At 50.8% G+C, this 24,770-nt stretch overlaps 1 protein-coding gene across 3 annotated transcripts in view; it reads left to right on the top strand.

The window, feature by feature from the left end:
• The window catches only part of PLXNA3 (plexin A3), an 845,431-nt gene that overhangs the window by 719,758 nt on the left and 100,903 nt on the right, over positions 1–24,770 (top strand). For all 3 annotated transcript variants that reach the window (XM_085629709.1, XM_085629711.1, XM_085629710.1), the window contains exons 12-15: positions 842–1,032; positions 1,308–1,453; positions 18,309–18,429; positions 20,414–20,550. In XM_085629709.1, the coding sequence (XP_085485835.1) occupies positions 842–1,032; positions 1,308–1,453; positions 18,309–18,429; positions 20,414–20,550 (595 nt within the window). The remainder of the gene's footprint in view (positions 1–841; positions 1,033–1,307; positions 1,454–18,308; positions 18,430–20,413; positions 20,551–24,770) is intronic.

Genomic DNA, 24,770 nt, shown 5'->3' with positions numbered 1-24,770 from the left:
GAGTTAGTTTTTACACTGCTGCAAGCCTGGGGGCAGTGGTAGGCCTGAAGCCATGTTTGCTCTGCCGTTGTAGGTGGAGTTAGTTTTTACACTGCTGCAAGCCTGGGGGCAGTGGTAGGCCTGAAGCCATGTTTGCTCTGCCGTTGTAGGTGGAGTTAGTTTTTACACTGCTGCAAGTCTGGGGGCAGTGGTAGGCCTGAAGCCATGTTTGCTCTGCCGTTGTAGGTGGAGTTAGTTTTTACACTGCTGCAAGCCTGGGGGCAGTGGTAGGCCGGAAGCCATGTTTGCTCTGCCGTTGTAGGTGGAGTTAGTTTTTACACTGCTGCAAGCCTGGGGGCAGTGGTAGGCCTGAAGCCATGTTTGCTCTGCCGTTGTAGTGGATTACACACTAGGTGTTGCAGTTCTCTAGTGGCATCTAACATCCAGGCTCTGGTATATTTTGTACCATATACTGGGGACTTGTATCCAAGTTCACGAGACCAGTTAGGAATATGCAAGTTCAACCATGTTTAAACGAGGGTCACAAGCTATTTGCTACTGGTTAGCAGAGGCAAAGGGCACAGAGTTCTGAAGCAAAGAAATCTAGGGTCCAGTAAAAGAACATTTCTGGGGTGACCAGACAGAAAACGTGGATTTCCTACAGTCTGTTATAGCAATAACCTTTGGAGTCTAGACTAATTTGTTTGCATGAGATTCAAACCCCAGCCCCTGGCGCTGATGCCCACCTGTCCTCACTCTTCCATATGCTGGTTCTAAGGGTGGGGTAGCGGAGGGGGCGCAGCATGAGTTTGTGGATGACTGCACCGCCCTAACTTTGATTCTGTCGTCTCTCTCACCCCAGCCCTGCTGTACAAGTGCCCTGCCCAGCGGAAGAGCTGCGGCCTGTGCCTGAAGGCTGACCCCCGCTTCGAGTGCGGCTGGTGCGTCCCGGAGGGCAGGTGCCTGCTCCGACAGGACTGCCCCACACCCAAGGCCAACTGGATGCACCTCAGCAAACGGAACACCCGCTGCAGTAACCCGCGTGTGGCCCAGGTAAGGCCTGGCGGTCCGCCTTGTCTGTGAAGTGTGAGGGCGCGGTCCGTTTGTAGGAATAGTTTGGGGTTCCGTTTTTTGTGGGAGGTGCTGTTTAGCATGTTCATGGTGTGCTTTGGGCTCTAGTTCTAACCGTGTTGCGTCTTTCCTTGTGGTTGTAAAGTGCCTTGGGATGTGGTGTGTATGAAAGGCGCTGCATCGGCAGGATGCTCGAGTGAAACTCTGCTGTCGTGCCTCATCAGCTGATGTGGGCTCTCCTGTGTCTCTCCGCGCAGATCCGTCCCCTGACTGGACCGAAGGAGGGAGGGACTCGAGTGACCATCACCGGAGAGAACCTGGGGCTTCGTTACAACGAGGTGTGGGTGCAGGTGGCTGGCGTGCAGTGCACCTCCCTGCCGTCCGAGTACGTCAGCGCCGAGAGGTATGGCTGCGCTGCGTGCGGACTATAGCAAGCACCTTCCGGGGTGAGGCGTCTCCTGGGTGTGACGTCACGTGTGTGCACAGCTTTAGACCTCCAATGGGCAGCGCTGGCTGCTCTCCCAGCCTCAGGGTCCAAGGATCTCTGGGATCAACGGATTCAAAACCGGGAGTGCTCAAGTCAGCATCTTGCTGTGTGTAAACCCTCAAAGCAGGCGCTTTCAGGCATCACATTCAAATCAACGCACTTTAGAAGTTATGCCTTGTAATATACAAGAGAAGGAAAGCATGTTTAGCCAGTGATATATTCAGTGAAAAAACCATAGGTTTCACACATGTTATAGTTAGCTGGAAATTTTACTGATAAAAAACCAATGAAATTCCCCCGTTATAGTTAGTGCAGGCAACTATAACTCACGCGACCGCAATCCTCTGCTGATGACATATGTGTCTTTATGAAAAAAAAATATTTGTAATATATGTATAGCTAAAATTTAATGGAAGAAGACATGGGCAAATAAGTGTCTAAATACAGAATTAGCATCAGCAGAAGATTGCGGTCGCGCGAGTTATAGTTGCCTACAGTAACTATAACGGGGGAATTTCATTGGTTTTTTATCAGTAAAATTTCCAGCTAACTATAACATGTGTGAAACCTATGGTTTTTTCACTGAATTTGCAAGGTTTTTTAAATGCTAATTCCTAACTATAACGTGTGTGAAACCTATGGTTTTTTCAGTGAATTTGTACGGTTTTTTAAATGCTAAGTTACTTTACGCCATTCGTGGCGTGCTCGCCCACTTAACGCAGTTCGTTCCGTGCGCGCACCGTGCGCTTCGCGCACCGTGCGCGCACAGTGAGCACGCGGTGCGCTTCGCGCACCGCGCGCCCACTTTACGCAGTTAGTGCCGTGCACGCACGGTGGGCACGCGGTGCGCTACGCGCACCGCATGCCCAAGTTACGCTAGATGGGCCATGTACGCACGATGCGCTTCGCGCACCGTGCGCACATGGAGGACATATGATGCGCTTCGTTGTGAAAGGTAATATTTTAAATTTTTCACATTTTTAATTTGCCATGCACAAATGGTGCTGTTCGGGCACCATTAGCACATGGGGTGGGGAGAGTATGGATATTGTTTTTTTTTAAATTAATTTTTACCGTACGCATACGGTAAGCGTAATCGGCGAAATTATCGAAAAAATTAAAATTCCGTTTTTGGCCTTGGGGGATCTTTGAGGACTCCCTCAACATGGCTAGGTGCTTAGGAGCTGTCTAAACAGCCCCTTTACATGTTTTTGGTCTTTGTTTTTTAACCCCCTCTCAGACTGCGAGAGAGAAAATGGCGACCGCCGCTTCCTGGTTTCGACCGATTCGAATGTTTACTAAGATCTAACAGCCAATCAGAATCGCGCTCGCGCACGGCGGCGTGCGCGTACGGTAAGCGCACCGTAAGCTGGCTCAGATATATATATTGATTTAAAGGCTATTTTCTCAGAATTTACTGAACAGATTTACACCAAACCTACAAAAGGCACTTCCTTGACCTGTAGACTACCTCTCTGCCAAATTTCAAGGAACTCTGTTCAGCCGTTCGGGCTGTAGCTGTGTCTAAAGGTCCTATGGAAAAATGCATGGGAAAAACGCGTTTTGGGACCCCCCTTTTATCTCAGCCCCCGCTTGACGAATCCCCCCGAGACTTTCAGGGTAGGAGCGGAGCGTAGCGCCCCATTAGTTTTGAAAATTTCGCGAGGATTCGTCGACCGGCGCCAAAGTTATTCCAAATAGAATGTTGCGGTTTTCCTATGGAAACAGGGTCCTAACTATAACTACCTACTGGCGACCGCCAGTAGGTAATATATATATATATATATATATATATATATATATATATATATATATATATACACTTAAAAAACCATAGGTTTCACACACGTTCTAGTTAGGAATTAGCATTTAAAAAACCTTGCAAATTCACTTAAAAAACCATAGGTTTCACACATGTTATAGTTAGCTGGACATTTCACTCGTAAAAAACCATTGAAATTCCCCCGTTATAGTTAGTTCAGATAACTATAACTCGTGCGCCCGCAATCCACTGCTCATGACGTCACATATTACATCACTCATGACATGGTCAGTGGCATCACTCATGACATCATCCTTGTGATAGAGTGGTGGTCGCGCGAGTTATAGTAATCTGAACTAACTATAACGGGGGAATTTCAATGGTTTTTTACGAGTGAAATGTACAGCTAACTATAACATGTGTGAAACCTATGGTTTTTTAAGTGAATTTGCAAGGTTTTTTAAATGCTAATTCCTAACTATAACGTGTGTGAAACCTTTGGTTTTTTAAGTGAATTTGTAAGGTTTTTTAAATGCTAAGTTATGTATGTATTATTATATTTGTTATATATTTATTTTACAGTAAGCTACCTATGTATATAGTTATAGATTGACTGTATCCTGTTATATGGAATGGCTTGTTTAAAATGTTTTTTTTTATTTTTAAGGTTTTTCACCGTGCGCGCACTCCGCGATTTTTTGAAAATAAAATAAAATGTTTTTTTCACCCTTCGGGGTCCTTCAGGGACCCCCTGACAAAGGCTAGGGGGTCAGGAACTCTCTACCATGCCCCCTTTTCACGTTCTCCACCTTTCTTTTTCACTGTCACACACAAAATGGCGGCCGACACTTCCTGATTTCGACCGATTCGAATGTTGACTGACATGTAACCACCAATCAGAATTAAGCTTGCGCATGTTATGGTGCGCGCTTATAGATATTTATGTACTTTTAACTGCAATTTTCTCAGGAACTACTGAACAGATTGACACCATATATGCAAAAGGCACATGCCTGACCTGAGGACTACCTCTGCCAAATTTCAAGTAATTCTGTTCAGCCGTTCGGGCTGTACCTTCGACTAAAGGTCTTATGGGAAAATGCATGGGGAAAACACGTTTTGGGACCCCCCTTTTTTCTCGGCCCCCGCTTGACGAATCACCCCGAGACTTTTAGGGTAGGAGCTGAGCGGAGCGCCCCATTAGTTTTGAAAATTTCGCTAGGATTCGTCAACTGGCGCCAAAGTTATTAAAAATAGAATTTTCAGATTTCCTATGGAAACTCGGTCCTAACTATAACTTTCTACTGGCGACCGCCAGTAGATAAGATATATATATATATATATATATATATATATATATATATATATATATATATATATATATATATATATATATATATATATATATATATATATATATATATATATATATATATATATATATATATATATATATATATATATATATATATATATATATATATATATATATATATATATTGTGTGTGCGGGCGTTTGTCCAATAAACTACACATTTGCACTGAATCCGGGTCTGCTATTTCGTCCATACGGCAGTTTGGCGGCGGAATCTTTTTGGATATATATATATATATCATACGGCACATCACTCGGAAAGATGATTCTCGAGCCCACTGATCGATGGTAAGGTGTGTATTTAGGTAGAAAAACGACGCGTTTCGACCTCAGCTGTGGTATTGAGATAGATATATATATATATATGTTCCGCATTTATGTGAAAGCCACTGCTCTCCTTCTAGTGGGTGCCACGACTTACGAGGACGGTCTTGTGTAATTATGACAAATCCAGAAAAAATGTCATGCACTCGAAAGCTATTCATGAATGTATTCTTTGCCTGCAAAGAAAATAAACAACAAACGCGTTTTAGCCTCTCGGCCTTCCTTAGTGTCAGTTAACCTTCAGTCAGTTGCAATGTATCATGAACAAAAACAAACTTTTGAACCGCAAAGTACTCAGAACAAGGAAAAATCGATCTTTCCGTGACAAACAGTATTCAGCTCTGATCAAAAAGTTAAAAGGAAATGCTGACATAATTATAACCAAGGCTGACAAAGGCGGCAGTGTTGTATTGTGGCCTAAATACCAATATTTACAGGAGTCGTATCGTCATCTAAATGATGCCTCATGCTACAAAAAGGCAACGGCCCAGGACATACGACAACTAAAAGACACAGTCCACAAAGAACTCGGACAATGGAGAAGGGACGGATTATGGAACAAGAATGAATACAACTTTTTGAAAATTGATTTCCCAATCACTGCGGTCCTGTATTTTACCCCTAAGGTCCACAAACAAGAGATACCCATTCCAGGCAGGCCCATTATATCAGCCCAAAAAAAGCTTGTGTGAAGCAATGTCCAAATATGTAGATTTTCTCTTACACAAATTTGTTGAGGATTTACCTTCCTTTATCAAAGACACAGGACATTTCCTATCTATTGTACAAACTGTTACATGGCAAGAAGAATATCTCTTCATTGTCATGGGTATATGTTCGCTTTATACAAGTATAAGACACATCGACGGACTAAATGCAGTTAAAATGTATCTTGACAAAAGAAATATCAATTTCCATCAGCATAATATTATGTTATTACAGATGATCAAGATTTGTTTACATAATTTCTTTGTTTAACAATGAGTTTTTCCAGCAACTGCGGGGCGTTGCTATGGGGGCGTGCTTATCTCCCAGCTATGCATGCCTGCATCTTGGCTGGTGGGAGGAGCACGCCCTTAGGCGCACTCCTGCTGAGCTGTATGAAGCCCGTGTTATACGCTGGTGGCGTTTCATTGATGATATTTGTATTGTGTGGAAGGGTCCATTGATTCAGCCAACAAGTTTATTAATTGCATCAATGATAACAATCTGAATTTGGAATTTACGGCTCAGATCAGTATTACAAATGTTACATTTTTGGATGTAGAATTGTACATTGATAACGCAATACAGACTAAACTTCATCGTAAAAGCACAGCGGGTAACTCAAAATTATATGCTCAGAGTTCCCACCCACACCATCTTTTGTAAAGTATACCTTACGGAGAATTTCTCCGTATAAGACGTATTTGCAGCTCTGAAACTGATCTTGAGGTCTGCCAGAATGAGCCCTAGCTCGTGGATACAAACTTAAAGACTTAAAAGTGGCTTTGGCTAAAGCCAATAAACTAAGTCGTGTTGAGTATTTGGGGACTGTGACTAACAAAACCACCGACAAAGCTATTTCTAACATCAATTCTACCTCTAATGAATCGGATACTGTTAGTTTGATAACCACCTTTAGTAGTCAGGATAAAGAATTGCGAAAACTAATCTACAAGAACTGGCCAATAGTACTAACCGATCTTACTATGTCTTAATTAGTGCCCCATTTACCGCAGATCACTTTTAGACGAGCGCCCTCGATGAGGGATGCTCTTGTAAAAACGAGCCCTGAGGTTGAAGTTACTAAAAATTGGTTGTCTAACTGCACAGGGTTTTTTTTAATGTAGCTCATGTAGAGCTTGCAAATTTGGCACTAACACCTTTGAGTTCACTAATGCCTTCGAACAGATTCCGACCAGCATCAAAGGTTTTTCTACTTGTAAAACGGAGTATGCAGTATACATGTTGGAATGCACATGTAAGTTGAAATACATTGGTAGCACCAAATTACAGGTATCTGCACGCATACTACAGCATCTCCGTGCAATAGTGAACTCAGACCCCAGCTATCCTGTAGCACGCCATTTTAAGTTAGTTCATCTGAACAACCTCCGTGATCTTAAATATTTTGTGATTGATGCAGTATCCAGTCTACCTAGGGGCGGTCATCGAGAGAAAAGACTTAGACAACTAGAATCTCATTACATAGTACTGCTAGATACTAAGATGCCAAATGGGCTTAATACAGGTGAAGATTTACATAACTTTCTATAGAACTACTGAACTATGAGCCCTTAAGTCTTTTAATACCAATTCTACTTTTTACCCTCCCTCATTAGGAGGATTTTAGTGTGTGCATTATTTAATCGTTCTTTTAGCCTGTTCGTGCTTTGGTTTTAACCTAGTTTTAACCTTCTGGTTGGGATTGGGTTTTTATCAGGGTCCAGGTTCAGGATTTTTTTAGACGGTTTATTGGGTGCCACACTTTAATCTTCGTATATTGTAACCTTAGGGGGTTTTTGGTATTATTAATGTTTTTGATATTTGCCCGGATTATCGGTTATTTGCTGCATTTTTTTGCCTGATTGCACTTGTGTATGTCTTACCGCACTTGTGGTTAATGATCGCTGCTCTCAACGTTTGTGCACTAATGCGCTTGCACTTTAGCTTTTGATAGTGTGATGTTTTAACTCTCATTATATCCTAACCATTTTAGCCCATTTTAGTATTTTACTCCTATCTTTATTCTATAGATTGATGATATTTATTGCACAATGCACTTTATCATACATCGGAGTATCTATATTTTTGAGTCCACTATCAGTGGATTTGATTTATTACATAATGGGCCTTAGGTATACCCTGACGACATTTATTCCTTCTACCTCATGAGGTTATCCATCACAGTACAACTGTTAGAGCAGTGCCACTGGTTTAAATAAGATTAGATTATGGTTGTTCCTTAGGATCCTGTGCTGGAGATGGGATGAATACACATCCTCAGTCACAGGCCTCGAGTCTCCTGCACCCTGTGAAGCTGTCATTGCTTGTCCCTCGTCTGGGAGAAGATCTGTGATAGCCAAGGAGGGGACTCGGCCTGTGAGAGCATCACAGCCATACAGGTGGCAACTAGCGCAAGGCTGTGAACCCCACTCTAGTGGCATCCGAGCCTGTCCCTGCCCATCCTAACTCACTGGGAATACAAGCACAGCATCAACCGTGAGAAGACGTCAAAGCACATCACTGGTGGGAGCAGCATCTGCCGGCACCACATTGGTAGCAACAGTACCTATGGCACAGCATTGCAGGGTAGCACCTCCCAGCGCAGTTGGACGCAGCGTTACAAGGGATAGCACCCCTGGGCACATCATCACCCGGGATAGCACCCCTGGGCACAGCATCAAGCGATAGCAGTATCACAAGGGGTAGCCCCCCTGGGCACAGCATCACCCGGGATAGCACCCCTGGGCACAGCATCAAGCGATAGCAGTATCACAAGGGGTAGGACCCCTGGGCACAGCATCACCCGGGATAGCACCCCTTGGCACAGCATCAACCGATAGCAGTATCACAAGGGGTAGGACCCCTGGGCACAGCATCGCCCGGGATAGCACCCCTGGGCACAGCATCAAGGGATAGCACCCCTGGGCACAGCATCAAGCGATAGCAGTATCACAAGGGATAGGACCCCTGGGCACAGCATCACCTGGGATAGCACCCCTGGGCACAGCATCAAGGGATAGCACCCCTGGGCACAGCATCAAGCGATAGCAGTATCACAAGGGATAGGACCCCTGGGCACAGCATCAAGCGATAGCAGTATCACAAGGGATAGGACCCCTGGGCACAGCATTCCAGGGGATGCACACCCCTGGGCACAGCATCACCCGGGATAGCACCCCTGGGCACAGCATCAAGGGATAGCACCCCTGGGCACAGCATCAAGTGATAGCAGTATCCCAAGGAATAGCACCGATGTGCGCAGCATCCCAGGGGATGCACTCCTGGGCACATCATAACAAGGGATAGCACCCCTGGGCACAGCAGCACAGGTTATAGCACCCTTGGGTGTAGCATCCCAAGGGATAGCACCCCTGGGCACACCCTCCCAAGGGATAGTACCCCTGGGCACACCATCTCAAGGGATAGTACCCCTGGGCACACCATCCCAAGGGATAGTACCCCTGGGCACACCATCCTAAGGGATAGTACCTCTGGGCACACCCTCCCAAGGGATAGTACCCCTGGGCACACCATCCCAAGGGATAGTACCCCTGGGCACACCATCCCAAGGGATAGTACCCCTGGGCACACCATCCCAAGGGATAGTACCCCTGGGCACACCATCCTAAGGGATAGCACCCCTGGGCACAGCAGCACAGGTTATAGCACCCTTGGGTGTAGCATCCCAAGGGATAGCACCCCTGGGCACACCCTCCCAAGGGATAGTACCTCTGGGCACACCCTCCCAAGGGATAGTACCTCTGGGCACACCATCCCAAGGGATAGTACCCCTGGGCACACCATCCCAAGGGATAGTACCCCTGGGCACACCATCCTAAGGGATAGTACCTCTGGGCACACCATCCCAAGGGATAGTACCCCTGGGCACACCATCCTAAGGGATAGTACCCCTGGGCACACCATCCTAAGGGATAGTACCTCTGGGCACACCATCCTAAGGGATAGTACCCCTGGGCACACCATCCCAAGGGATAGTACCCCTGGGCACACCATCCTAAGGGATAGCACCCCTGGGCACAGCAGCACAGGTTATAGCACCCTTGGGTGTAGCATCCCAAGGGATAGCACCCCTGGGCACACCCTCCCAAGGGATAGTACCTCTGGGCACACCATCCCAAGGGATAGTACCCCTGGGCACACCATCCCAAGGGATAGTACCCCTGGGCACACCATCCTAAGGGATAGTACCTCTGGGCACACCATCCCAAGGGATAGTACCCCTGGGCACACCATCCTAAGGGATAGTACCCCTGGGCACACCATCCTAAGGGATAGTACCTCTGGGCACACCATCCTAAGGGATAGTACCCCTGGGCACACCATCCCAAGGGATAGTACCCCTGGGCACACCATCCCAAGGGATAGCTTTGCGAGGCAAAGCATCAAGGATAGCAGCACTTTTGTTAACATCACCAGGCACAGTAAATGGAGGGGGGGGCATCACCAGAGGAAACACAGCTGGGCACAGAGCGATAGCGCAGGGTGGCACAGAGGCGAGGGTAGCGCCTCCGGGGCAGCTTCACTAGGAGAAGCGCTCCATGGACAGTAGCACCCGGAGGAGCTCTCTGGCATTGTCCGAGTGACCAGGGCAGTAATTAGTGACTGAACAGTATCCTGCCTGGGTACTGCCCTTTACCACCATTTTGACAGGCATGTTAACGGGTTTAGGCACTTTGCTTGTAAGTGGTAGCCAAGCTATGCAGTGAGGGTTTACTCCAGGGGGTGGCCAGGGCGACACAGCAACGCTGGAGCACAAGAGCCAGAGATGAGCAGGGGCCGGAGATGAGCAGGGGCATGAGCCTGAGATGAGATGAGCATGAGCCAGAGATGAGCATGAGCCTGAGATGAGCATGAGCCTGAGACGAGCATGAGCCTGAGATGAGCCTGAGATGAAATGAGCATGAGCCTGAGATGAGCATGAGCCAGAGATGAGATGAGCATGAGCCAAAGATGAGATGAGCATGAGCCAGAGATGAGATGAGCATGAGCCAGAGATGAGATGAGCATGAGCCAGAGATGAGATGAGCATGAGCCTGAGATGAGCATGAGCCAGAGATGAGCATGAGCCAGAGATGAGATGAGCACGAGCCTGAGATGAGATGAGCATGAGCCTGAGACGAGCACGAGCCAGAGATGAGATGAGACGAGCACGAGCCAGAGATGAGCACGAGCCAGAGATGAGATGAGATGAGCACGAGCCAGAGATGAGACGAGCACGAGCCAGAGACGAGATGAGACGAGCACGAGCCAGAGACGAGATGAGACGAGCACGAGCCAGAGATGAGATGAGCCAGAGATGAGATGAGCATGAGATGAGATGAGATGAGACGAGCACGAGCCTGAGATGAGATGAGCACGAGCCAGAGATGAGATGAGCACGAGCCAGAGATGAGATGAGCACGAGCCAGAGATGAGCACGAGCCTGAGATGAGATGAGGCAGAGATGAGATGAGATGAGCACGAGCCTGAGCTGAGATGAGCCTGAGATGAGATGAGCATGAGCCAGAGATGAGATGAGCACGAGCCAGAGATGAGATGAGCACGAGTCTGAGATGAGATGAGCACGAGCCAGAGATGAGATGAGATGAGCACGAGCCAGAGATGAGATGAGATGAGCACGAGCCAGAGATGAGATGAGATGAGCACGAGCCTGAGATGAGCATGAGCCTGAGATGAGATGAGCACGAGCCTGAGATGAGATGAGCACGAGCCTGAGATGAGATGAGCACGAGCCTGAGATGAGATGAGACGAGCACGAGCCTGAGATGAGATGAGACGAGCACGAGCCAGAGATGAGACGAGCACGAGCCAGAGATGAGATGAGCACGAGCCAGAGATGAGACGAGCAGTCTTGAAGTCCAGGACACATCTGAATAGACCCACTCTTCAGTAGCCTCTGCTTGCTCGCTTTTACTGCGAGCCCTGTGGCGGGTGGGCTCCTGCGAGGGAGTCCCCCTGGGCCCTCGGCTGTCTCCAGGGCTCGCCGGCTTTACTCAGCCGCTGTAAGCCTCAGGCAGCGGGAGAGGCACGCAAGGGAAGTACATAAAGTGCATCACATAACGCTGTGAACTTGGGACGCAAGTCCTAAGGAAGATGGGAAGTGAAGACAAATAATCGTCGACATTGGAAGTGACGTCACAAGAGAGATGGCTTACCCTCATAATAATCCTCCCTTAAAAGCTCAAGGGCTGTTTTTCGAAAACACATTAACATAACCCTCTCGGAATGCCAATGGTTTGTTTCTGCTGTTTATAAATCACATGTATTTTTCCCACATTTAAATATGCGGCTGAGCTCTGAAATGGCTGAAAGTGACAATATTTTAAGCAGACACGTGGAACTAGGTGATCACGTTTCAAACTGCGTTTAGTGTGTAAACAGCATGTGCTAGCTTTCACTTGTAAACATTAAGCTTGCTGCTTAGAAGTATTGTTTGCTGCTGGTGTCCTTGATCAAACTTCAGAGCACCCAAGTGTCTCCTCATATTGGCTGTTTGTCTGCAGCAGAGGAGAGGTGACCGCATCGCCCCTCCTGGGCCTTCCTCGCACCGGGGATGCTGCTGGTGTGATGGAGAGCTCCAAGCATCCCGAGCCCAGGGACAGGCACACAGGTTTTCTGGGGCAGAAGGGGCACCTCTTGGTCTCTGGCAAACCAGGACAGAGTCCCCTTTCTTAAATAGTCGGGGGACTCCGTCTACCTTGCCTTATTCCCTGAATGCGTCCGGCCATCTGTTCAGTTGACTATGAATCTGGAGGCCGCATCCCAAGGGCCGCCCCTTGAGGGGACCACCGGTAGGTGCCCCGAGCTTGGAAAGGACAGCTGTTTTTACAGAGTTGTGTACCGCCAGGGGCCGAAGACTTGGCCAGTCCCAACTGGGAATTGGAATTTAAGGTCATGGTCTTGCTCTTTGGTAAAACTGTCATATCTAACTGGTTATATCACAATGTTCTTTAGATGCTGCAAATCTCCTAATCCAAAATGGCACTCTTGTCACTTGATGCGTCACATCACCACCTGTCCTTGGTGCCAGGCTCAAGATGGCAGCCGCTAGCACGCGGAGCGAGCCTCGTGCATAATTTACCCAGGTGTATCTGAATGTTGGAGTATCCATGCTACCTCCCACACTGAAAGGCCACAGTAGCTGGAACAGCAGATATTTCACCACACTGCCAGGCCATATCCCCACCAAACTCAGCAGCAGACGAAGCAAGTGGAAAGCTGGTGGTCGCCGTAGAGGTTCTACTCAACCCCAAAATGAAGGAATAGACCTGGTACCACTCTTAGGCTAAGCTGTAAAGGAGATTTATTCAAATAGCATGAGCCAGGCAACCACCAGCACTTGAACTCCAAAAGCAACTGCATCTGGTAAACATTCCATGGAGCCTGGCTACAGCGTACGAGGACCCGGAAGACAGATTCTACACAAGGAACGCTGTATCAGGGGTAGGGTTGCCCTATACCTCCCGAATGGGCTGGAAAAAAGCAGATACTGGTACCCCATGGTACACGGTGGGTCAGAGACAGTGCAGGATCACCCAAGAAGAAACAATAGCACAGCTTTGTAAGTCAGAGAATGGATGGTGGGTTTTCTGTTGGCCCTGGTTAGCTCTCGCCTAGGCAGTGTTTGCGCTGTCTCTTCGAGACATGCTGTATTCAGGATATGGGCATAAAGTTCTGCCCACTTTCCACCCATCTTTTTTAATTTGCTCCTGTCCTTTGTAAATCGTGGCTTTTCATTGGTCAATTGGCTTTGTAGTCCCTCCTTAGTACCGCCTAGTCTCTTCTTGTAACCTCCCATGAGGACACCCACTTTTACATTTGTTGTTACTCCCTAGTGAACAGTGCAAGAGGACGCGCCATTACAAAGCCATGCAAAAGCCCAGCAGGGCACCAAGATAGCACTTTCTGAGATTCACAGCACCACCACCAGAAATAGCTCTAGTAAGCATGGTACCATCACCTGAGATGGCACTGTTAAGGATGGTACCACCACAAGAGATGGCACTAAGCGTGGCACCATCATCAGAGATGGCACTGCTAAGCGTGGCACCATCACCAGAGATGGCACTGCTAAGCGTGGCACCACCACCAGAGATGGCACTGCTAAGCGTGGCACCACCACCAGAGATGTCCCTGCTAAGCGTGGCACCACCACCAGAGATGGCCCTGCTAAGCGTGGCACCACCACCAGAGATGGCCCTGCTAAGCGTGGCACCACCACCAGAGATGGCCCTGCTAAGCGTGGCACCATCACCAGAGATGGCCCTGCTAAGCGTGGCACCATCACCAGAGAGCACTGCTAAGCACGACACCATCACCACATCTGCATCACTAGCACAGATGGGCACGGCAGCATCCCCCCTCCCCCAGGCAGCACGGCTAAGCACGGCACCTGCCAAGATTGTGCTGCTGCTGGTGGCCGCTTGGATTGGCCTGTGTCCTCCCCGGGCTGGTCTTTAGGCCATGAGCAGTCCTTCCACAGGACCATCTGGAAGGCACAGATAATATCTGGCTCATTTCAGAGGCAGAAATACAGGCAGCCACTTTGACGTAGTACATAAAAAAAAATGTAAATGCACAGATAATGCATGGAGCATGAATCAAATCTGACGAGGTAAACGCTCGGCTTGGCCTCCAAGCTACAGCGCTAATTAGGAGAGGGTAAATAAACCATTAATCAGAGGGCAGTTTTATGATGAACGCCAAAAATCCCCTTTCGGTTCTTGCTAATTAAAATGCTATAAAGCGTATTTCCTTCAGTAGGCTTCCTACAGCGGCCTGAACAGGATCAGCCTGACCTGCTGCATGTGTTCCATGAAGGAAAGAGTGCATGGGGCCTGACTTGCCGCATGTGTTCCATGAAGGGCAGTGTGCATGGGGCCTGACTCGCCGCATGTGTTCCATAAAGGGCAGTGTGCACGGGGCCTGACTCGCTGCATGTGTTCCATGAAGGGCAGTGTGCATGGGGCCTGACTCGCTGCATGTGTTCCATGAAGGGCAGTGTGCATGGGGCCTGACTCGCTGCATGTGTTCCATGAAGTGCACGGGCCTTACTCGCCGCATGTGTTCCATGAAGGACAGTGTGCATGGGGCCTGACTCGCCGCATGTGTTCCATGAAGGACAGTGTGCATGGGGCCTGACTCGCCGCATGTGTTCCATAATAATTAGGAGAGGGTAAATAAACCATTAATCAGAGGGCAGTTTTATGATGAACGCCAAAAATCCCCTTTCGGTTCTTGCTAATTAAAATGCTATAAAGCGTATTTCCTTCAGTAGGCTTCCTACAGCGGCCTGAACAGGATCAGCCTGACCTGCTGCATGTGTTCCATGAAGGACAGAGTGCATGGGGCCTGACTCGCCGCATGTGTTCCATGAAGGATAGTGTGCATGGGGCCTGACTCTCCGCATGTGTTCCATAAAGGGCAGTGTGCATGGGGCCTGACTTGCCGCATGTGTTCCATGAAGGGCAGTGTGCATGGGGCCTGACTCGCTGCATGTGTTCCATGAAGTGCACGGGCCTGACTCGCCGCATGTGTTCCATGAAGGACAGTGTGCATGGGGCCTGACTCGCCGCATGTGTTCCATGAAGGGCAGTGTGCATGGGGCCTGACTCGCTGCATGTGTTCCATGAAGGACAGTGTGCATGGGGCCTGACTCGCCGCATGTGTTCCATAATAATTAGGAGAGGGTAAATAAACCATTAATCAGAGGGCAGTTTTATGATGAACGCTAAAAATCCCCTTTCGGTTCTTGCTAATTAAAATGCTATAAAGCGTATTTCCTTCAGTAGGCTTGCTACAGCGGCCTGAACAGGATCAGCCTGACCTGCTGCATGTGTTCCATGAAGGACAGAGTGCATGGGGCCTGACTCGCCGCATGTGTTCCATGAAGGATAGTGTGCATGGGGCCTGACTCTCCGCATGTGTTCCATAAAGGGCAGTGTGCATGGGGCCTGACTTGCCGCATGTGTTCCATGAAGGGCAGTGTGCATGGAGCCTGACTCGCTGCATGTGTTCCATGAAGTGCACGGGCCTGACTCGCCGCATGTGTTCCATGAAGGACAGTGTGCATGGGGCCTGACTCGCCGCATGTGTTCCATGAAGGGCAGTGTGCATGGGGCCTGACTCGCTGCATGTGTTCCATGAAGGACAGTGTGCATGGGGCCTGACTCGCCGCATGTGTTCCATAAAGGGCAGTGTGCACGGGGCCTGACTCGCTGCATGTGTTCCATGAAGGGCAGTGTGCATGGGGCCTGACTCGCCGCATTTGTTCCATAAAGGGCAGTGTGCACGGGGCCTGACTCGCTGCATGTGTTCCATGAAGTGCACGGGCCTGACTCGCCGCATGTGTTCCATGAAGGACAGTGTGCATGGGGCCTGACTCGCCGCATGTGTTCCATGAAGGACAGTGTGCATGGGGCCTGACTCGCCGCATGTGTTCCATAAAGGACAGTGGGCCTGACTCGCCGCATGTGTTCCATGAAGGACAGTGTGCATGGGGCCTGACTCGCAGCATGTGTTCCATGAAGGACAGTGTGCATGGGGCCTGACTCGCCGCATGTGTTCCATGAAGGACAGTATGCATGGGGCCTGACTCGCAGCATGTGTTCCATGAAGGACAGTGTGCATGGGGCCTGACTCGCTGCATGTGTTCCATGAAGGACAGTGTGCATGGGGCCTGACTCGCCGCATGTGTTCCATAAAGGGCAGTGTGCATGGGGCCTGACTCGCCGCATGTGTTCCATGAAGGATAGTGTGCATGGGGCCTCACTCTCCGCATGTGTTCCATGAAGGACAGAGTGCATGGGGCCTGACTCGCCGCATGTGTTCCATAAAGGACAGTGTGCATGCGGCCTGACTCGCCGCGTGTATTCCATAAAGGACAGTGTGCATGGGGCCTGATTCGCCACGCGTTCCATATAGGGCTGTGCGCTTGGTGCCTGACCCACTGCATGTGTTCCATAAAGGTCTCTGTGCATTGGGCCTGACTCACCGCATGTGTTCCATAAAGGACAGTGTGCATGCGGCCTGACTCGCCGCGTGTATTCCATAAAGGACAGTGTGCATGGGGCCTGATTCGCCACGCGTTCCATATAGGGCTGTGCGCTTGGTGCCTGACCCACTGCATGTGTTCCATAAAGGACTCTGTGCATTGGGCCTGACTCACCGCATGTGTTCCATAAAGGACAGTGTGCATGCGGCCTGACTCGCCGCGTGTATTCCATAAAGGACAGTGTGCATGGGGCCTGATTCGCCACGCGTTCCATATAGGGCTGTGCGCTTGGTGCCTGACCCACTGCATGTGTTCCATAAAGGACTCTGACTCGCCGTATTTGTTTCATAAAGTACTGTTTGCATTGTCAAGCCACTTATAAGGGGACGTGATGGCGAGTCTTGAAGCCTCCTTAAACTGAACATGAGTCAGGGAGTTCGTAAGACTGGCTGAGCTATTGGGGAGGACTAAAGGGGGCTTTCCTCTCCTGTGGTAAGGCAGTGGAGGAACAAGCCTGTAGTAGCCGCGCTCGGAGGAGGAGGCCTCTTCTGACATGCGCATTCTTCGCCGTGCTTCAGGTGGTTAGAAGTTGGCCAGACCTCAGGGGTAGCTCTGCTCTCCTGGCCACTCTGGAGTTTCTTGCTCTTGGGTCTCGTTGGAGTTTCTTTCCAGAGTGTGTTAAGCTGGTCACATTAATCCACCCTCTCCATTGCCAGCTTTCTTTCCCGGCTGCGTTGCATGAGCAGGGGTATTCATGCCAGCCCAGGGGACTGCTAAAACTCTCCACTTGCTCTGAATGCAGATGCCCCTTGACAGCCAAGAGCTGGGACATCCCAGGACTCGGTGAGCATGGCCAGCCAAGCCACTCTGCTGCACACTTCTGGCTAGCATTACTGAGCCAGGGCACTCTTCAAATGAAGCCGCCTTATTTCCCGGCCCCTTCCTTTCCTGCTGTGAGCGACAGCATGGGACCTTCCTTAGGGCGTCAGCAGTGCTTAAGTTGAGCCGGTGGTGGCGCTGCTCATCTAATTTACAGATGAGCACAGCAACGTTTTTTTATGAATACAAAATACATTATAAAAAATACAAATACCTGCCTCCCCAGCCATTCCTATAGCTTTGGGGACCTGGAATAGTCTGAACTGTCACCCTTGCAGGACAGAGATGTTAGTAGTTGTGTTGGCACTGTCATTGGCAGCGTTGACATGGGCAATGTGTGGTGCAAGCTGCAGTGTCCTCCTGGTCAGGGCCCGGCTCTTACTATATTCTAAATTAAGCGCTGGTGCAGAACCTGTAGTAGTTATTTTTTAGTCCCTTTAACCCACCCTCGTCTCCTCTACAGAATACTACAGTACTCAACTCACCAACCCTGCTGCACAAGGAATCTGAGCAGAACAGGGCCAGGGGATGTTAATGTCAGCATTAGAAGTCAATCTTTCAGACATGTTCTGCTGCCCTCAGCCTGACTTCACACAGTTTGCTAATTAGTATGCGAGGGAGTTTGTGTCGGTGACAGTTATGTGCGCCCTCTCCAGCTCAGTCTAGCACCCTCTGTGTTCACCAGGTGTCTTCTCTCTGTCGCCCTCCAGGATTGTGTGCCGGATGGAGGAGTCGCTGGTCCCGAACCCTGCTCCGGGCCCGGTGGAGCTGTGCGTGGCAGACTGCAGCGCCGACTACCGCACGCAGTCCGAGCAGATCTACACCTTTGTGGTAAGTCCTTGATGGCAGCTTGGCTGGAGGGCAGTGAGCGAGGCTGTGCCTGACCGGTCTGGAGGGCAGCGAGGCTGTGCCCGACCTGTTGGGAGGGCAGCGAGGCTGTGCCCGACCTGTTGGGAGGGCAGCGAGGCTGTGCCCGACCTGTTGGGAGGGCAGCGAGGCTGTGCCCGACCTGTCGGGAGGGCAGCGAGGCTGTGCCCGACCTGTCGGGAGGGCAGCGAGGCTGTTCCTGACCTGTCGAGAGGGCAGCGAGGCTGTTCCTGACCTGTCGAGAGGGCAGCGAGGCTGAGCCTGGCCTGTCGGAAGGGCAGCGAGGCTGTGCCTGACCTGTCGGGAGGGCAGCGAGGCTGTGCCTGACCTGTCGGGAGGGCAGCGAGGCTGAGCCTGACCTGTCGGGAGGGCAGCGAGGCTGAGCCTGACCTGTCGGGAGGGCAGCGAGGCTGTGCCTGGCCTGTCGGAAGGGCAGCGAGGCTGTGCCTGGCCTGTCGGAAGGGCAGCGAGGCTGTGCCTGGCCTGTCGGAAGGGCAGCGAGGCTGTGCCTGACCTGTCGGGAGGGCAGCGAGGCTGTGCCTGACCTGTCGGGAGGGCAGCGAGGCTGTGCCTGACCTGTCGGGAGGGCAGCGAGGCTGTGCCTGACCTGTCGGGAGGGCAGCGAGGCTGTGCCTGACCTGTCGGGAGGGCAGCGAGGCTGAGCCTGACCTGTCGGGACGGCAGCGAGGCTGTGCCTGGCCCGTCGGAAGGGCAGCGAGGCTGTGCCTGGCCTGTCGGGAGGGCAGCGAGGCTGTGCCTGGCCTGTCGGGAGGGCAGCGAGGCTGTGCCTGGCCCGTCTGGAGGGCAGCGAGGCTGTGCCTGACCTGTCGGGAGGGCAGCGAGTCTGAGCCTGGCCCGTCTGGAGGGCAGCGAGGCTGAGCCTGGCCCGTCTGGAGGGCAGCGAGGCTGGACCTGGCCTGTCTGGAGGGCAGCGAGGCTGGGCCTGGCCCGTCTGGAGGGCAGCGAGGCTGTACCTGACCTGTCGAGAGGGCAGCGAGGCTGTGCCTGACCTGTCGGGACGGCAGCGAGGCTGTGCCTGACCTGTCGAGAGGGCAGCGAGGCTGTGCCTGACCTGTCGGGACGGCAGCGAGGCTGTGCCTGACCTGTCGGGAGGGCAGCGAGGCTGAGCCTGGCCCGTCTGGAGGGCAGCGAGGCTGAGCCTGGCCCGTCTGGAGGGCAGCGAGGCTGTGCCTGGCCCGTCTGGAGGGCAGCGAGGCTGTGCCTGGCCCGTCTGGAGGGCAGCGAGGCTGTACCTGACCTGTCGAGAGGGCATTCAGGCTGAATATAAAGGGCGGCAGATACCTGGCCGGAGCAGGTGATGCTTCTTAAACCCCCTTACGTGCATCCGATCTTCCTCCTGTTTTTCTACTCCTTGCCCCTTCACCTCTGTTTTCCTCCTCCTCTTTCTCTCTCCTTCCTTGCTGCCATTCCCTCTTCCTTTCACTTCTATCCCCCACCCCCTTCTTGGGCTCTGCCATTTAGTTCTGGACTCGCTAACTCTATTCCTACGTATTCTCATTTCGTCTCTTCACTCGCCACCCCCCTTTACAATATTTTGCATTTCCTTCATACTCCTTCTCCCCCTCTATAGCTCCAGTCTCTGACAGAGCCTTCTGTATGAGGACTCATCTCTGGGTCTTTGGCGGGTGCCTAGCATTGGAGTGAAGCAGGAGGTGGCTGTTTGGGTGCCTGGGTGCGGGCATCAGGTTTGTCCTGCCCTTTGGACCCGCTTGTGCTCGTCACCAGACGCGAGCGACACTTGAAGATGGTGTCCGGTGAGAGCGCCCTAGAGATGGCCTTTGTCCGAGATGTGTAGCTTTTTGCAGTTCCCTTTAGCCAGCAAGGCCGTTCTTTAGATGCTGTACACGGGCAGGTGTTTGGGAGGCAGGGGAAATAGGGAGGTCCGGAGTCGATGATCTATCTCCTCATAGCTTCTGTCCTCTTCTAGACGCCTAGTTTCAACAAAGTGAGTCCATCAAGAGGTCCGGCATCGGGCGGCACTAGAATCACCATCACTGGCAGGAACCTGGACTCCGGCAGCGCCGTCTCCATCCTTGTCCGAGAAGAGGAGTGTCAGTTCGTCAGGTGAGTTGGGGTACTCGAGGGGGTCTTCTTGCTGTCTCCTGGCCCAGTTCTGGCCTTGAAGCTCAGCCCATGTGCAGCGTTAGATAGAATTGGGCACGGGTACTCCAAAAAATGTTCTCGGGGCCATAAAATACAGTGTGGGTTGTGCCCGAGGGCCGCATCTTTGCAGTGGCACGCCCCATCCCCAACTCACTCTCCCGTTTTTTTGGTGTTTTTTTTTAGGCCCATTAGCCCTGTTTTAAAAAGGCACATTAGCGCAATACCAAAAAAGTGCATGTCATGCACCTTTTATTTACTAATCTGTCTGGAATTTGTAAATAAAAGAAAAAAAATGCTCACCTCATTTTGTAGGTGCCAGTATCCATGCTAGCGTGTGCCTACAAAATGACGCGCCATGTCATAGTACCCTTTTTTACATTATTTTCAGCCATGCTACATATACACCATGGCTAAAAATAATTGGCAACGCCAATTTGTCTTATAAGTGAGATCAATTGACTTTGTCAATGCTTGTTCAGTTAAGGTGCCTGTATTATTAAAATAGCTCAAAACATACCCTTACAACACAATTTTTTCTTTCTGGGCTTTCGTTTCTACAGTCTTTTCAGCTTGTTTTACGAACAGGTCAGTCCTGCTCATAAAACAAGCTTCACTAACTGAAGAAAGCATCCCAGAAAGACAACACAATATTGCTTGGCTAACACCAGCAACAAACAAAAGGGCACTCAAGCAGCAGCTTGCTCTGCTACAACTCTCGGCTTACCAGGGGGGTCGTAGGAAGACCTGTGGGCAGCAAAAGAAGGTGTGTCAGGCCGCCAGTGGCCCACGGGCCGTACTTTGAGGAACCACTGACCTAGGGCATCCTAAAGGCGTTCCAACATGGTCAGTGCTCATTATGTTTAAACGGGTCCTCCATGGAGAGGCCACCCTTCTACATTTGTGCCCCACTGAGAACACTCCTTCCAGGTAAGGCTGGGGTTGTACTTCTAGCGGGCGGACTCCCATGTCTAGGAGGGGTGACAAGAGATACCTGTGGAGAATCGTTTTATGAGCCTGATCTCGCAGGCTGAGTTTTAGGTTCCCACCAGATACTGCGAAACCTGGAACCACTGTTCCCTCTGCATCCCTGCAGAACACAGTGCAAGCGTTGGCTGTCCCCTGGAATGAGTGTTGAAAAGACCTGGAACCACTGTTCCCTCTGCGTCCTTGCAGAACACAGTGCAAGCGTTGGCTGTCCCCTGGAATGAGTGTTGAAAAGACCTGGAACCACTGTTCCCTCTGCATCCTTGCAGAACACAGTGCAAGCGTTGGCTTTCCCCTGGAATGAGTGTTGAAAAGACCTGGAACCACTGTTCCCTCTGCATCCTTGCAGAACACAGTGCAAGCGTTGGCTATCCCCTGGAATGAGTGTTGAAAAGACCTGGAACCACTGTTCCCTCTGCATCCTTGCAGAACACAGTGCAAGCGTTGGCTGTCCCCTGGAATGAGTGTTGAAAAGACCTGGCACCACTGTTCCCTCTGCATCCTTGCAGAACACAGTGCAAGCGTTGGCTATCCCCTGGAATGAGTGTTGAAAAGACCTGGAACCACTGTTCCCTCTGCGTCCTTGCAGAACACAGTGCAAGCGTTGGCTGTCCCCTGGAATGAGTGTTGAAAAGACCTGGAACCACTGTTCCCTCTGCATCCTTGCAGAACACAGTGCAAGCGTTGGCTATCCCCTGGAATGAGAGTTGAAAAGACCTGGAAGCACTGTTCCCTCTGCGTCCTTGCAGAACACAGTGCAAGCAATGGCTGTCCCCTGGAATGAGTGTTGAAAAGACCTGGAAGCACTGTTCCCTCTGTGTCCTTGCAGAACACAGTGCAAGCGTTGGCTGTCCCCTGGAATGAGAGTTGAAAAGACCTGGAAGCACTGTTCCCTCTGCGTCCTTGCAGAACACAGTGCAAGCGTTGGCTGTCCCCTGGAATGAGTGTTGAAAAGACCTGGAAGCACTGTTCCCTCTGCGTCCTTGCAGAACACAGTGCAAGCGTTGGCTGTCCCCTGGAATGAGTGTTGAAAAGACCTGGAACCACTGCTCCCTCTGCGTCCTTGCAGAACACAGTGCAGGCGTTGGCTATCCCCTGGAATGAGTGTTGAAAAGACCTGGAACCACTGTTCCCTCTGCATCCTTGCAGAACACAGTGCAAGCGTTGGCTATCCCCTGGAATGAGTGTTGAAAAGACCTGGAACCACTGCTCCCTCTGCGTCCTTGCAGAACACAGTGCAGGCGTTGGCTATCCCCTGGAATGAGTGTTGAAAAGACCTGGAACCACTGTTCCCTCTGCATCCTTGCAGAACACAGTGCAAGCGTTGGCTATCCCCTGGAATGAGAGTTGAAAAGACCTGGAAGCACTGTTCCCTCTGCGTCCTTGCAGAACACAGTGCAAGCGTTGGCTGTCCCCTGGAATGAGTGTTGAAAAGACCTGGAAGCACTGTTCCCTCTGCGTCCTTGCAGAACACAGTGCAAGCGTTGGCTATCTCCTGGAATGAGAGTTGAAAAGACCTGGAAGCACTGTTCCCTCTGCGTCCTTGCAGAACACAGTGCAAGCGTTGGCTGTCCCCTGGAATGAGTGTTGAAAAGACCTGGAAGCACTGTTCCCTCTGCGTCCTTGCAGAACACAGTGCAAGCGTTGGCTGTCCCCTGGAATGAGTGTTGAAAAGACCTGGAAGCACTGTTCCCTCTGCGTCCTTGCAGAACACAGTGCAAGCGTTGGCTGTCCCCTGGAATGAGTGTTGAAAAGACCTGGAAGCACTGTTCCCTCTGCGTCCTTGCAGAACACAGTGCAAGCGTTGGCTGTCCCCTGGAATGAGAGTTGAAAAGACCTGGAAGCACTGTTCCCTCTGCGTCCTTGCAGAACACAGTGCAAGCGTTGGCTGTCCCCTGGAATGAGTGTTGAAAAGACCTGGAACCACTGTTCCCTCTGCATCCTTGCAGAACACAGTGCAAGCGTTGGCTATCCCCTGGAATGAGTGTTGAAAAGACCTGGAACCACTGCTCCCTCTGCGTCCTTGCAGAACACAGTGCAGGCGTTGGCTATCCCCTGGAATGAGTGTTGAAAAGACCTGGAACCACTGTTCCCTCTGCATCCTTGCAGAACACAGTGCAAGCGTTGGCTATCCCCTGGAATGAGAGTTGAAAAGACCTGAAAGCACTGTTCCCTCTGCGTCCTTGCAGAACACAGTGCAAGCGTTGGCTGTCCCCTGGAATTAGTGTTGAAAAGACCTGGAAGCACTGTTCCCTCTGCGTCCTTGCAGAACACAGTGCAAGCGTTGGCTATCTCCTGGAATGAGTGTTGAAAAGACCTGGAAGCACTGTTCCCTCTGTGTCCTTGCAGAACACAGTGCAAGCGTTGGCTATCCCCTGAAATGAGTGTTGAAAAGACCTGGAAGCACTGTTCCCTCTGCGTCCTTGCAGAACACAGTGCAAGCGTTGGCTATCCCCTGAAATGAGTGTTGAAAAGACCTGGAAGCACTGTTCCCTCTGCGTCCTTGCAGAACACAGTGCAAGCGTGGGCTGTCCCCTGGAATGAGTGTTGAAAAGACCTGGAAGCACTGTTCCCTCTGCGTCCTTGCAGAACACAGTGCAAGCGTTGGCTATCTTCTGGAATGAGAGTTGAAAAGACCTGGAAGCACTGTTCCCTCTGCGTCCTTGCAGAACACAGTGCAAGCGTTGGCTGTCCCCTGGAATGAGTGTTGAAAAGACCTGGAAGCACTGTTCCCTCTGCGTCCTTGCAGAACACAGTGCAAGCGTTGGCTGTCCCCTGGAATGAGTGTTGAAAAGACCTGGAAGCACTGTTCCCTCTGCGTCCTTGCAGAACACAGTGCAAGCGTTGGCTGTCCCCTGGAATGAGTGTTGAAAAGACCTGGAAGCACTGTTCCCTCTGCGTCCTTGCAGAACACAGTGCAAGCGTTGGCTGTCCCCTGGAATGAGTGTTGAAAAGACCTGGAACCACTGCTCCCTCTGCATTCTTGCAGAACACAGTGCAAGCGTTGGCTGTCCCCTGGAATGAGTGTTGAAAAGACCTGGAACCACTGCTCCCTCTGCATCCTTGCAGAACACAGTGCAATCGTTGGCTATCCCCTGGAATGAGTGTTGAAAAGACCTGGAACCACTGCTCCCTCTGCATCCTTGCAGAACACAGTGCAATCGTTGGCTATCCCCTGGAATGAGTGTTGAAAAGAC

The sequence above is a fragment of the Triturus cristatus genome, chromosome 10 (assembly GCF_964204655.1).
Source record: "Triturus cristatus chromosome 10, aTriCri1.1, whole genome shotgun sequence".
NCBI classification, from domain to species: domain Eukaryota; kingdom Metazoa; phylum Chordata; class Amphibia; order Caudata; family Salamandridae; genus Triturus; species Triturus cristatus.
Note: the sequence above shows the minus strand (reverse complement) of the source record. Positions and strands in the feature narration are given on the sequence as shown.